The 13,489-nt window shown below is 52.9% G+C and overlaps 4 protein-coding genes across 4 annotated transcripts; all 4 read left to right on the top strand.

The window, feature by feature from the left end:
• Nucleotides 1-970: 970 nt before the first annotated feature.
• V2A60_006921 (uncharacterized protein) lies at nt 971-1,420 on the top strand (the record flags this gene model as incomplete). The annotated part of the gene is made up of 1 exon (XM_083258211.1): nt 971-1,420. One exon carries the CDS (start codon nt 971-973, stop codon nt 1,418-1,420), a length of 450 nt encoding a protein of 149 aa, XP_083114337.1.
• Nucleotides 1,421-4,563: 3,143 nt separating this feature from the next.
• Nucleotides 4,564-6,353, top strand: V2A60_006920 (major facilitator superfamily domain-containing protein; the record flags this gene model as incomplete). Its single annotated transcript, XM_083258210.1, has 4 exons — nt 4,564-4,948; nt 5,002-5,115; nt 5,223-5,803; nt 5,865-6,353. 4 exons carry the CDS (start codon nt 4,564-4,566, stop codon nt 6,351-6,353), a joined length of 1,569 nt encoding a protein of 522 aa, XP_083114336.1.
• A 433-nt stretch (nt 6,354-6,786) lies between these two features.
• Nucleotides 6,787-8,359, top strand: V2A60_006919 (PCI domain-containing protein; the record flags this gene model as incomplete). The annotated part of the gene is made up of 3 exons (XM_083258209.1): nt 6,787-6,830; nt 6,887-7,106; nt 7,163-8,359. The coding sequence occupies 3 exons, from the start codon at nt 6,787-6,789 to the stop codon at nt 8,357-8,359; spliced, it is 1,461 nt and encodes a 486-aa protein (XP_083114335.1).
• A 4,602-nt stretch (nt 8,360-12,961) lies between these two features.
• V2A60_006918 (uncharacterized protein) lies at nt 12,962-13,397 on the top strand (the record flags this gene model as incomplete). Its single annotated transcript, XM_083258208.1, has 2 exons — nt 12,962-13,141; nt 13,218-13,397. 2 exons carry the CDS (start codon nt 12,962-12,964, stop codon nt 13,395-13,397), a joined length of 360 nt encoding a protein of 119 aa, XP_083114334.1.
• Nucleotides 13,398-13,489: the final 92 nt, after the last annotated feature.

The following is a 13,489-nucleotide window of genomic DNA, read 5'->3' as shown; positions in this document are numbered from 1 at the left end:
CACCTTGGTGATCCCAGCAAGCCATTGTCGATTCCTACATGCGTGCCTGCGGCTGCCTGTCGCGCTTCCTCGGTAGTTGATGATCTGGTGCTCAAGCCACAGTCGTGTGGTCATTGAAGTTATGACGTGAAATATTGAGCTGCTTTGAAAAAAAAAAGAGGTAAGCAGTACCACTGTTTCGAACCGGGCTCTTGCGAGACCTTCACAGACCCGCCACCCACGCTGCCACATGTTCTTCCAGCCTGTCCAACGGCGCGCCTGTCAACTTGTCCCACGTTCTACATGGGCCAGAAGGAATGCCCATAGTTGGCTCTGTGTATTTTTAGAGCATAAAAAATGAAAATATGGAGCAGAGTGTCATTTCAGAGCTACCGATGAGGAAGAATAACCCCTGCCCCGTTAGAAATGACCGAAATCTACCTGTTTTTGTCCGGGTCCTTGCATGTGATCACTTCGTTGCAGAACAGCTAGTCCAGCGAGCGGGACCTGCACTTTGTGGGGGGTTTGGGGCAATTGACAATCGCCGGGGACATTGCTAGTGGCCATTGTATCCCGTTAAGGGGCCGCCCCGGAGATGTGACGGCCATAAGTTGACGCGGGGTGGCGGAGGCGTTGGTTAGACTTGATCTACTAGAGCGTTCAACGCCGCGGCGGTGATGGCGCAAAAGGGCTGACAGGTTGCGGTTTTCTCTCCTTTTTTTTTCCCGGAACCAAATTTGCCAGTCAGTATCTGCTCAGCAGCTGACATGCTGGGCCCATGTCGCGGAATACACAATGCTTGTGACTTTTTGAAAGGGCCAATGCAATACGTCATACAATGGAGAGAGTCCGGGGCTTCGCTACCCACTTGGTGTCTTTGATTGACACTGCTGGGATCACATCTATACCGTAGTAGTGGAAGCTCCGAGGTTCTGTTCCAACCGTGATTCGAATGATCAAGGCAGTTCGGACACTTGAAAAGACAATCAACATGTCGCAGAGTATACAACGTTCCGAGCAATTGCAGTCCAGCAGCGCCTCCCAGTCGCCGCCCCGCTCCTCACTTACACCATCACCCATCACCACCACCACCGCTTCCCCTCCCAAAAGGATGTGGACAACAACCGCCGGCCTCGACGGCCAGAAGCTCCGGCTCGCCATCGCCCTGGCGTCCGTTGTCGGCTTCTCCCTCTTCGGCTACAACCAGAGACCCATGTCGGGCATCATCTCGGGCGAGCAGTTCACGCAAGAGTTCCCCGCCGCCGCCGCCGCCGCCGGCGTGCCCGAGGGCGCGTCCGGCGCCCACCTCGCGCCACGTCTCCGTCGTCCGCGGCGCGCCATCACCTCGTGCTACGAGCTTGGCTGCCTCTTGAATGTCGGCCCATCTGGGCATGGGACGTCCGGGTTTCAGCTCATCGTTGGCAAACGATTCAGCAACTAGCGTCGAGACGCGCAGGAGCGCAGAACAGAAGAGCGAGGAGGCTAGCGGTGCTGTTGTTCAAGGCCGCGCCAGAGGTAACTAGGGATGTAGATAACGTATGAGGCGGCAATGGAAGTACATAACCCTACTTTTCAGCAACCTTGGCCGCCCAACTTTTGAGTTGAAGCGTCTTACCATGCCCTTGGCCAATGGATATGGAGGGGGGGAGACTCGCCGTGGTCGATTTCCCAGGTCGTTCCCTGCATACTCTCACTTTGAGGATAACGAGAGCGCATCCCACCAGGGGTTAGCTGTACTTAAAGCAGGTCAACTGTTCTGGAGGGCTGCTTGTTTGCGTCAACAAGGCGCTTAGAACCCTGCTGCAGGCACGATTGGTTGACACTTTTGGCATGTACTGATAGTTGTCGCCTTACTGGTCCATGGCAAAAGGTGGGCACCACACCATGCATGTTGGTGATGTATTCTGCACGTCGTCGCGTAGGGGCCCTTGTCCCGTCAAACCCATTGGCGGGTGCTTGGCTATCAGCAAACTTCTCCTCTGTTCTTTCGAGGCCGAGTATGCACTCCTATGCAATGTGATCGTCTACGACTGGCTCTGGAGCTCCGTGCTGTTCACGCTTCATAACAAGAGCCTGGTTACTGTACTGTGTGTAATATTAAGAAAAGAAGGAAGATAAAAGGAGACACGGATCCCATACACTCATCCAGAGGCCCAATACTTATGCTGGGGCTGTGACGCGCAAACTTTTGACGAAGCAAATTGTTGGTGGGCACTAAACCCGCATCCGAACGGCACTTCCCCTTGGGAAATCGACATGACTGAGCCCATGGCCAGTGCCGATAACTACCACTGGGTAGTCTATATCTGAAGAACGTAATCGGATTCGTTCGAATTAGAAAGAATGCTTGGGTGGGAGGAAGGGTGTTGGCGCCATGTTTCCAGCAGGTAGCAGACATCAGAGTGTTGTCTTTCATGGTTGAATAGTTCGGTTCAGTTATACCCTGCAAGAATGTAATTTAGTTCTTCGAGGAATCTCGTCCCTACACGTCTTCGTGCTGAACCTCGACAGATAACGCCTTGGGTAGGACTTGGATGACGAGGGCGCAGTGTCCAGCGCTATTCCTCCTCCAACACGACCAGTTAATTAGCACCAGAGTCGAAAACATGTGCACAGTTAGCACACAACTACTCCGTAAACGGCGAGTATAACTGCATTATAAGTATTCAATGTATACAGGTACACCAAAAATAGCACTTTCAGTCCTCATGCGAAGAAAACATCATGATTCATGTTGTCAGAACTGTCGATTGGTGTTACTATGTATCAGGACTGCTCCAGACCATGTTGATTTAGATCGGCAGTAACTTGGATCCAGCGACCGACGACCACATAGTATTGCATTAATTCGTCGAGTCAGAAGGCTCGTTAGTTGTCGGCCGGGGTTGGCAGGCCATCGCCGCTTTAGACGCTGCGCGTAGATCAGTGAGGGCGGCCGTGTACTGCTGGGCTATCTCTCGCCTCCTAGCGTTCGGAATGGACCAGTCCGGCCTGACGGATCTCTGATATCTCGTCGAATTTCTGCTGATACTCGGCTACGCTCAGCATGTTGGCAGGTTGGTCGCTAGAATCGCGAGAAATCCAGACGTGAGTGCAGCAGCGTATATGAGATGAATCAAGTTGGAGAAAGTTTGATGAAGAAGGAGGATGCCAACACAGGCGCGTACTCTCCCATTAAGTATCTGGACGACGGTATTTGGCTGCCGCCTGGCGTCACGTGGCTTTGGTGGCAACAAGTCGCACAAATGCGCATCACCTGTCCTGTCCCCAAGAGCTGGGTTTTTGTGTATCATTAATAAGTAGGTAACTACTCAGTAACTAATACGTGGTACGCCGACCGAACCATGGACAGTATCAACGTATTTGACCTATGCCTATCTTAGCTTGAATAGCGACATATTAAAAGCAGCTAAAATAAGTTGACAACTACACCAATACCTCATAGAGAGCGGCACTACTATATAAGAAGGCTTAGGCAGTAGGTCGCTCGTGCTTGACTGCTAGCGACTAATCTGTACTTCCATAGTCTTGGTCGGAGAATGGCGTCTAGGAGCAGAAGACAACAAAGCGCTTAACTTTCTACTACTCAGTAGACGACTACTCCGTACGGAGTATCCGTACATCTTTCGGCAACAGCCACACTGTGTGGGCTTCTCCGCTATTGGCCGCGTGGGAGGGTGAATCAGAGAACGGAACCTACTGGTACGGCAGCAATACAGGCGTTACATCTATGTAAGCGATCTACGACGACGTAGCAGTTCGCATAACAAGCCACAACAATCGAGCCTTGCCGGCTGTCTCTCTGCGGCTAGAGTATTAGTAAGAGCAGCCTGCGATTTGAACCCATCACCTAAATTATGATGAGAATCCACTAGTTAGCCAAAGACCTGGCCTGAGACGCGTCATGAGATTCGGGGCTGCCCCTCAACCCCTCTGGTCCCTCCAGGTAAGGCTGTGGGTGTCAGCCCTGTGGACCTTGCCTAACTACTAGGTACTGATACTAAGTACCTACTAGCCTCTATAAGTAGGTACCTAGGATTTGCGCCAACTACCTACCAGTGCCACCACCTCGCCAGAACATATCTGGAACTCGCGGCAGCATTGCTTGCACGGAATGCTGTAGACAACTCACAACAAAGGGGACAGAGGACTCTTGAGCGGCGCTGTAAAAGGCAAGCAGGTTGACACCATCATCATGCTATCAAAACCACTATTCAGATAGCTCAAGAAGTGCTTTGCCACGCGTCACTGTGAACCCGGGGGGTAACGTACCCGCTGGCCTCGTTCCAGGCCGCGTCAACTCCTTTGGTCCCTTTCCACTTTCGGTAGCTTTTACTGACGTGCTGCGTCGCCGACCTACACAACCCGGCTTATTGGCTAGTCTTGCTCTAGCAAACCTTGTTCTTTTATTATACTCACCAAGAACCTCGCATCCTCTCTTTGGCATCTTTTTTTTATTTTTGGCCCCTTTGACTGTCCTGTCGAAGAATCGCAGAGAGCGCTTCTTGATGCCATAGACGCACAAAAGGCACTTTTCATGAGCCCACCCGACTCACAATTCTGAGCGTAATCTCAACTGTCGCCATGTCCGGATACCATCCCGACACAGAGACCGACGAGGATGGTGACGCGCCGCGCGAGATCAGATCTGGCAGCCTCGGCGACCACCCAGCAGCCGAACACACACCTCTTCTCCCTACAGATCTACCTGCCGAACTAGCTCCCAAACGCTCATTACGTCTACTCGTCAGCGTAATAGGCGGCCTATGTTTGACTCTAGTCGCCGTAAGCCAGCGGCTCTTTGGTCCTGCATTGCAGGAAATTATGGAGGACGTCATTTGCAGAAACGTCTATGCGGACCACCCACTCAACATGGTTTCTTCCCCAGACAGCCGGTGCAAGGGGAATGACGTGCAAAAGGTTCTCTCAATGGTCTCGGCCATGGACCTCGCAGCTGAAATGATAGTCCGTATGTATCATTCCGTCTTTGATTCCGTCTCGAGATGCTAACTCGACATGCAGCAATCCTGGTTCAGATCCCGTTTGGCATCATTGCTGATAAATACGGTCGTCGCATCGTCATCTTCCTCGCTCTTTTTGGCTGCGCCTTGAAGATTGGGTGGACAGTATTCGTCCGTAAGTGCTTGGTCATTCGCCACCATTCGCTCAGTATTCTCTCAAAAAAATGCCACGTCATCTGAACGTGTTCCTTTGCTACCTCAGTTCTAACATGAGAAATCTAGTCTCGTTCCCAAACAGACTAAACGTCTGGGCGATTCTCTGGGGCAACCTGGCCTACTTCATCGGCGGGGGCGGCACCATGGCAGTTGCCATGTGCTACACACTCTTCAGCGACGTGACGCCCGCCGCCGAACGGACCATGGTGTTTTACCAGCTGAATGCCCTGCTTCGCATCGTCGCCGTCGCGGCCACGCCCCTGGCGGCTTTCCTGCTCGGCGTTAACCCTTGGATGGCCGTGTGGATTGGCGTCGGTCTGCTCGGCATTGGCACAGGCTGCACGCTCTTGCTCCCCGAAACTCTGGACCTGAGAAGAGCGGCCGACCAGAGGAGGCCGTCTGGTGATGTGCAGGCCGAATTCGTCGCGCAACCGCCGCCAGTGGCTCGCGTCTCTGCCAAGTCTGCGATCCAACGCGCGCTGGCTTCCGCGCGCAGCGACTTTTCCCACATTTGGCGCTTTCTTCTCGGCTCTCCGGGAATCATGCTGCTCATGGTGTGCAACGCCTTGGCGTTCCCTCTGAAATTGGCATTCGATGGCGACCTCTTACAATACATGACGAAACGCTATCATTGGTCATGGTCAACTGTACAGTCTTCTCTCCTCAACCCATTCAGAAGAGGTGAACCCACCCGCTAACTTTGCGCAGGCTACATATATCGTGTCCATAGAGAATTTCTTTGCCCTGGGTGTGCTCATGATCGTGTTGCCGGCAACCGCTTGGGCTCTGGATCGGCGCGGCCGCTCGCCACTCCAGCGCGACTTGTTCATCGCCCGTGCGTCCGCAGTCTTTGCATTCCTGGGCGCGGTATTCATCGCTTTTGCGCCAGTGGGCTGGCTCTGCGTACTGGCTCTCATCATATACAGCTTCGCGAGTGGCTTCTCGCCTTTATTCCGGTCCCTTCTTTCCGTGATTGTCGAACCGCATACAATCGGGGCCCTCAATACCGTCATCGCAACAATTGAATCAACCGTCGGCCTCGTCTCGGCCCCTACCCTAGCTTGGCTTCTCAATCGCGGCATGGATATTGGTGGTGTCTGGATTGGGCTTCCCTTCATGTTTACTGCTTTCCTAACAGCACTTTCTGCTTTGGGCATATTTGTATTCAGATTGCCCAAAGTGTTTGATCAAGTTTGAATGCCTCTTTATCATTGTATATTTTGCGAGCGATTGCCTCCCATTCATGCCTCCATTGTGCTCTTGGGAACCATTCATGCTATGAAACGAATGTCATACGGCGCTGGATATAATGTACTGTACAATAAAAAATGCTTGTTCTATTTTATTCTTTCATATCTCTTCATTTATCTTAATAATTCGCAAATTCTGCCTCGGGCTGGATCAGTATGTACCTACCTAGCAACTGCGAGGGAGCCGCTCAGCGCTATCGATAGTGGGGGTAACACCAGGCCAACCCCGCGACTGGACCAGGCAGAGGTCGTTGCTTCATCAGTTCTCCATCTCCATCATCGTCACCAGCATCGTGCGGACGGCATTCTCCAAGTCATTTATTTTCTTTCCAACAACGTAGCTTCCGCGACCCTTCCTAACTTGGCTAATTAACCGCAACATGTCCGACGACGAGGATTTTATGCAGGAGTCGGATGAGGAGCAGTGAGCGCAGGCAAACGCCATGTCTTGGGGGTTTGATGTTAACAGAGATGATGCAGATACGACTTCGAGTACGAAGAAGACGAGGACGAAGACTCTGGCGATGTCGATATCGAGAACAAATATTATAATGCCAAGCAGCTGAAGCTGACCAGCCCAGAGGAGGCTGTCGACGAATTTGTTGCAATCCCGCAACTGGAGCCCGAAAAGGGCGAGTGGGGGTTCAAAGGTCTGAAGCAGGCAATTAAACTGGAATTCAAGCTGGGCAGATATTCTGAGGTTTGTTTATCGGCTGTGATGCACGAAACCTCTCGGCTAAGATGCAGCATCTATAGGCGGCGAACCATTTCGAAGAGCTCCTCACATACGTCAAGTCAGCCGTTACACGCAACTACTCGGAAAAGTCGATCAACAATATGCTAGACTACATTGAGAAGGGTGCCGACGGCAATGATGCTGTTCAGAGTATGGAGAAGTTTTACTCGTTAACGCTTCAAAGCTTCCAGAGTACCAACAACGAACGGCTTTGGCTCAAAACCAACATCAAGCTTGTCAAGTTGTTGCTTGATCGCAAAGAATATGCCACAGTCGCAAAGAAGCTACGGGATTTGCACAAAGCGTGCCAAAAGGAGGATGGTACAGACGATCCGAGCAAAGGAACATACTCACTGGAGATTTACGCCCTCGAAATTCAGATGCTTGCTGAGACGAAGAACAACAAGCAGCTCAAGGCACTATATCAACGCGCTCTGAAGGTCAAATCTGCCGTACCGCACCCTAGAATTATGGGAATCATTCGGGAATGCGGTGGGAAAATGCACATGAGCGAGGAGAACTGGAAAGAGGCCCAGGGAGATTTCTTCGAGTCTTTCCGCAACTACGACGAGGCGGGCTCGCTTCAACGCATACAGGTCCTCAAGTATCTTCTTCTCACCACGATGCTCATGAAGTCTGATATCAATCCGTTTGACTCGCAAGAGACGAAGCCGTACAAATCTGATCCTCGCATTTCGGCCATGACTGAGCTCGTGGATTCGTATCAGCGAGATGATGTACATGGCTACGAGAAGGTGCTGCAGAAGAATCAGGACATCCTTGCCGACCCGTTCATTGCCGAAAACATTGATGAGGTCACTCGCAACATGCGTACAAAGGGGGTCCTCAAGCTCATTGCACCGTACACGAGAATGAAGCTGGAATGGATCGCCAAACAGCTCAAGATTTCGCAGCCCGAGGTCCAGGATATTCTGGGCTTTCTCATTGTTGATGGAAAGATTCACGGTCACATTGACCAGCGCGACGGCATCCTCGAGATCACCTCTGTCGCCGATGCGGAACGGGTCAGAGCCATGGGTCAGCTCACCAAATCGGTATCTGATTTGTTCGCTGCTGTGTTCCAAGATGGGGAGGGTTTCCGAAATAATGAGCAGAGCACCATCACAGATGGTTCCATGTACGACGTGGATGCTCTGGGAAGAGCCAACAGGGGATTCAGCCGTAGGGGAAAGCCGAGCTCCCAACTCTGGACTTGAGAGCAGTGGTGAGAGCTACCCTGTGGGTGTTTCTTTGGTTTAGACCTTTTTTTTTCTGCCATTGACCCCGTCATAATGAGGGATAACGGAGTTTGGGTGCGTTTGTCATGTTATTAACGACCGACTATTTCGCAAAGAAATGCCAGCCCTGGTATTTCACGCAGGTGGCTTGCGTACAGAGCGCTGCACAATCTAGGTTCCACAGGTAAAAGTGTATGACGAAAGATGGTGTACACAGAGTCTAGACTAGAAACAGTGATACACTTGTTAACCTTGGTTGACACACAAGAGTGTCGTCGTACCTTGATCATTGTGTATTGCAGAGAACGGCACTTTTTTTTTCGTCTTGTCCAAGCCCTGCTTCCGTGTGACTGTTCACCGAAGACTTGAGCCATGTGTGGCCGTGTGTGGCCACGGATGATGGCAGCGTGTGATCCGGGATACACACATTCTGTGTCGCGCCGCAGAGGTACAGGCCATTCCTGTGCGAGCCAAGGAGCTGAGAAGAAACATGACACCCCGATCAAGCATCCCCTCCGTCAGCTGCGGCTGTCCGGCAGCTTGCGAGCCATGGGGCATCGTGGTAAGCCGCGTCGGAGTGAAGCAGCAGTCAGGCAGGGGGGATTCGGTCCCTTTTTTGGGTTGGGGGGTTGGGGGGGGGGGGTCATTTGGCATTTGGCCTGGAGAAAAGTTGGACGTCGAGGTATGCTCGGCGTAAGCCTTCATCTCCATGCCTGCAGCGGCGTGGCGCAGGGGTCGGTGGGAAGGATGTGCTGACGCCGATAGACTGGCAGTCTTGATGTGCCAAGGCCGCCTCGCATTTTTTGTTTCCTTCTTTTATTCCGGTAAGAGTGAGCTTGGTGAAGGAAAAAGGAAACAAAGACAACCTCAATACCGGAGCTGATTTCGGAAATTGTCGGCACGACCATGGTATCACGAACCTTGTGAACCCCCGAGCTACTTACCAATTTATGCCCGTCGAGTCACAATTCGTGTCTTATTTACCTTGTGGCAATGTCTAGTGTGGATACAAGTTTCTTGAACGCCTCGAACACCCAGGAGCAGATGGCAAACGTACTTTGATCAACCACCGTGTTCGTCGTACATACACCATAGACCGACCGAGGTCGCAAGGCCTTGGGGTAGCCCGCTCGCTGTCTTCAGCTTGATCGCCCAGTTCATGCTACTGGCCGTGACTCTCAGTCTCCAACTGAATTTTTTTTTTAACTGGCCTTTTTCTTGTTTCTTCAATGTGTGGCAATTGAGACTTGCGCGAGGACTGCGTGGGGTAGGCTTCGGGCCAGGCAGCCCAGCAGGCAATTTGGGCGGAAATGCAGTTCAAGTCGCGAGCAGAGAGACGGGTTGGATGGCAACGCGGCGCTGCACAGAGAAAAGATGCGCACTGTGCGACCCAACCGTGGTTCCTCTTTATAGCTGTGGATACGAACATGTCTCTAACAAAAATGATCCGTGGGGGCGAGATGGTGATTATGGCATGCCCTCTGTGGTCATCTTGGACAATGATTCAGCCACCGCAGCTCTGGCTGTTGAGTGAGATGAAGGGACTGACAGCGCGCGAATCGACGCTCGGGTTCTCTGACTCGTATCCCCTCGTGCATGCTAAACAAAACGGTCAGCTAGTTTTTCACGCCCACGCAGTTACGTGTTCGCCATTGACGTGCCCGTAACTGCGTACATTGTCTAATACCCCTTGACGTCGCTTTTTCGACGATGCACCAGCTTCCCTTTCATACTTTTACCTTCACCGGAGATCGTCGAACCGAAGTCGATCGAGTCTTACATGGCAAGAGGCGAGAGGCATCGCGACAGGTTGTGCTCGGGGTTGCGGTGTACCAGTGTGGCTTGCAATTTGACTTTGATATCGAGAGGCTGTGAGTACGCGGCCAGGTGACGAAATGGGGCTTTCTTGGCATCCCCCTCGGGCATGCTATCCGGCCAAAAGCGAACCAACCATGTCAGCGAGATGGCGCAGCGGACATCCATCCACCAAGCCCGTCTGGGTTTGGCAAAGCTGGGGAGTGTGGTCGCAGCGTGCTTCGACGGTAAGCCCGCCTCCATGCATCATGCATTGTACAAGTATCCAAGCGGGCAAGGCTGGGTCGATGGTGGTAAGGCCCTTGTATGTTGTGAAGGAGATGGTAGTGCAGCTGCGGATTTTACCAATGGCTCTGTACTCAGTACAGGAAAAGTCTTCAATCCCGATTGTAGGTCGTTCCACGGATGGCCTAATCACAATGAAGAAGCCGAACGAGTACTGGTAATTCTTTGTAACGCAGTCCCGATTGAGGGTAGACCTGCGGAGCCACGGGTGACGTGATGGCGGGTGGTTTGACAGGACGTGAATAGCTCAGAACCACATTGCCGGAGCCCTTGTACATGCCTGGCTGGGACTTCGGGAGCAGCAAGATCTCGAGCGACTAGTTAGGGGGTCCTTGTCCGTTTTCAATGCACGGACACGGGTCCCCCCCTGTTGAGTGACTTCACAGACTTCGGCCCACGAAATGGGTGTGGCATGGTCATGACAAAATCAGCCATTTAAATGGAGGGGGAGTATATTAGGGCTGAGAAAGAGGCGCGCAATCAGGTCGGGCGAAGCCTCACAGCCGCCTCCTGACTCCTGAGTGCTCCGTACACAACCTTCGTAAAAATCGACAAGCCGCAGTCCTGCAAGGCGGGCGGGGGTTCCCGTAGTAATAAGTGATCGGCGTCTGGGCCTCCAACAAGGGCCGCACTGGTGCAAGCCAAATGTTACCTGCCCTCCCGTTTCTTCGAACATTTGGTACTTCGTTAGGTAGTTCTGCCTACGTAGCTCGTTCACGAACCACGGCGGGCTTGACCGCCAGCATCGCAAGTTCACCCTGATTGAAGCATTCGTGCTTAGCCACCAAGCCCGGCGCGGGGAGCACGGGGTATGTACCTCCTCCCATGCTGCTCCACGAGAGCGGCAGTTGTGAGGAATGGATGCAATGTGACTGCGGTGTGCCGTCCCAACCTGCTGGTAGACACGCCATGTTGTGATCAAAAGCAGCGCGAGGCTGCGGCGTTGGGCGTGACCCCTACGTTTTGTAGTACCAGTTCGTGGACCAGCCTTGGAAACGGCGGCGCGGAGGATTGACGACGGCAAGAGGCGAAGAAAAAGAAACGATATCAGAGGTCGCAAAATACGCAGCAGAGCGGAGCGTGTGATTTGTCGAAAAGGGCGGCGGCTTGCCCGCTTAATGAGGCTTGTGCAGATGGGCAACAGGCTGATGCACGGTCGATGATGAGGTCTGCCTGCTCGGCTGCTCGCCTTTTACCCACATCAACAACACATGTCTGATGACGGGATGAAGAGCTTAGACAGCTGCTGGCCGGTAGCATCGCAAAGTTTGCCGGGGTCTTTTTCAGGTTTGTGACTGGTGTGCAGGCAGGAAGCTGGCATGCAGAAAGTCGGCGCGTCGGTGGCAAGCCGGCCTGGCTTCTGCAAGCGGTGGTATATAGAATATGGCTGCGTTTGCATCACCTTCACATGTTGACGTTTCAACTTTTGTACACAATCTACGCGATTTACACGATCGAATTCTTGTGCTTTCTAACATCACACACACCGGGCACCTGTTACTGCGGCCTTTTCATATATCTTATTTCAGTCCTCGACTCGCAACTCGGTACTCCCAACCGGTTCGTTCTTCGCAACTATTTTTCCTCTACATTGCAGAGATCTTATTCTCCCACAAACCAGTCATACGATCCGTCATTGGGATAGGAACATGTTTATGAGACCTCGGCTGTTCGAGTCCGCCGTTCAAAGTTTAAGCCGGGTTTCCAACGTGGGATAAACTTCAGACAAGCTTCCCCGCCTGGCCTCGAGCCTGGCAAACGGTCCGGAACTTTATTTCCACTCGAACCGCAGAAGCATAACAACTCTATGCACGACAGCCATAAATAACACGGTCGTTCGCTTTGCTTGATTCCATCGCCAACGACAGGCCGGTCTGCCTCGCCAATACGTCGCTAGTGCCACCGCAACCTCTGCTGTCTGCCACGACAAAGTCCATCGGCAAGATAAGCCCAGCTGCAGCCTTGCCCGCGGCGCTAGTTCAAGTAAACTTGGCCAGCGACGCCCAGATTCGCCAGCGATCGTCCACTAAAATAGGCCTAGGTTGCCTGGCCCGGCCCGCCCGCCTGACGACAAGCAGCTCGGTGGTGTAGCTATCCGCACGCAGGTTGACGAGGGAGGGGGGTCATACCAGGGTAAGCAGGAAATCACAAACAGCTTTTTTTGAAAGGGAGTAGTCGCTGTAGCTATATCCAGAGGCTCTGCTGCTGACTACCTACACTTGCCTTGAAGAAGGAAAAAAATCACCTGTGCCAACGTAGCCCAGCCGTTTCCTGCCGCAACACCACCTTGGAAAGGGCACGCGCGCCCATTGCCACAGCCGACTTGGGGAAATTCCGAGCAAAGTCATCCGAGTCAGGACAGAAATCGCCATACATTGCTGATCGGAATAGTTTGCGACAACACTGGCGAGAGACCGGCCCGAGATTCGCAAAGCTACCAGTGCACAGGTCGTTAGCGGCAACGCCAGCCAAACCCTAACCATGGAACACCAACGGCCACATAATGATATCTTTAGCGACGCCTCGGAGCAGCTTCCCGGCCAGTTTTACCTTATCGATGCCCCAAATGGGGAGTATGGGCATTATTCAGCGCTGTCTGGATATTCGCCATCCAACAACAGCAGCGTGGGCGCAGGTTCGGTCCAACCTGGCATGCAGACAGTACGACCAGGGACGGTGCCAGGGCTGTTGCCAGTGCCAATAGCGGTTGGGCCAGAAGCACTGAGCGCTACCTTAGCGGCACGGGGTGGTCAGCACCAGCAGCACCAGCACCAGCACCAGCAGCATCAACAGCGACATCACCTTCAGAACCACCAGCAACGGCAACAGCAGCATCTCCACAACCACCAGGCCTTCCACCACCTCCCAAATGACCTTCCTCCAGCTGGACCACCGCCGCCGCCCACGACGTTATTAGCGGCTCACCCGCAACTTGACTACCACCGTCATCGCCATCTTCCTCTGCAGCCTCCTCATCACCGTTTGCTACATACCCCTCCCCACCCGAGC

The sequence above is a fragment of the Cordyceps javanica genome, chromosome 4, assembly GCF_051103115.1.
Source record: "Cordyceps javanica chromosome 4, complete sequence".
Taxonomy (NCBI): Eukaryota; Fungi; Ascomycota; class Sordariomycetes; order Hypocreales; family Cordycipitaceae; genus Cordyceps; species Cordyceps javanica.
Note: the sequence above shows the minus strand (reverse complement) of the source record. Positions and strands in the feature narration are given on the sequence as shown.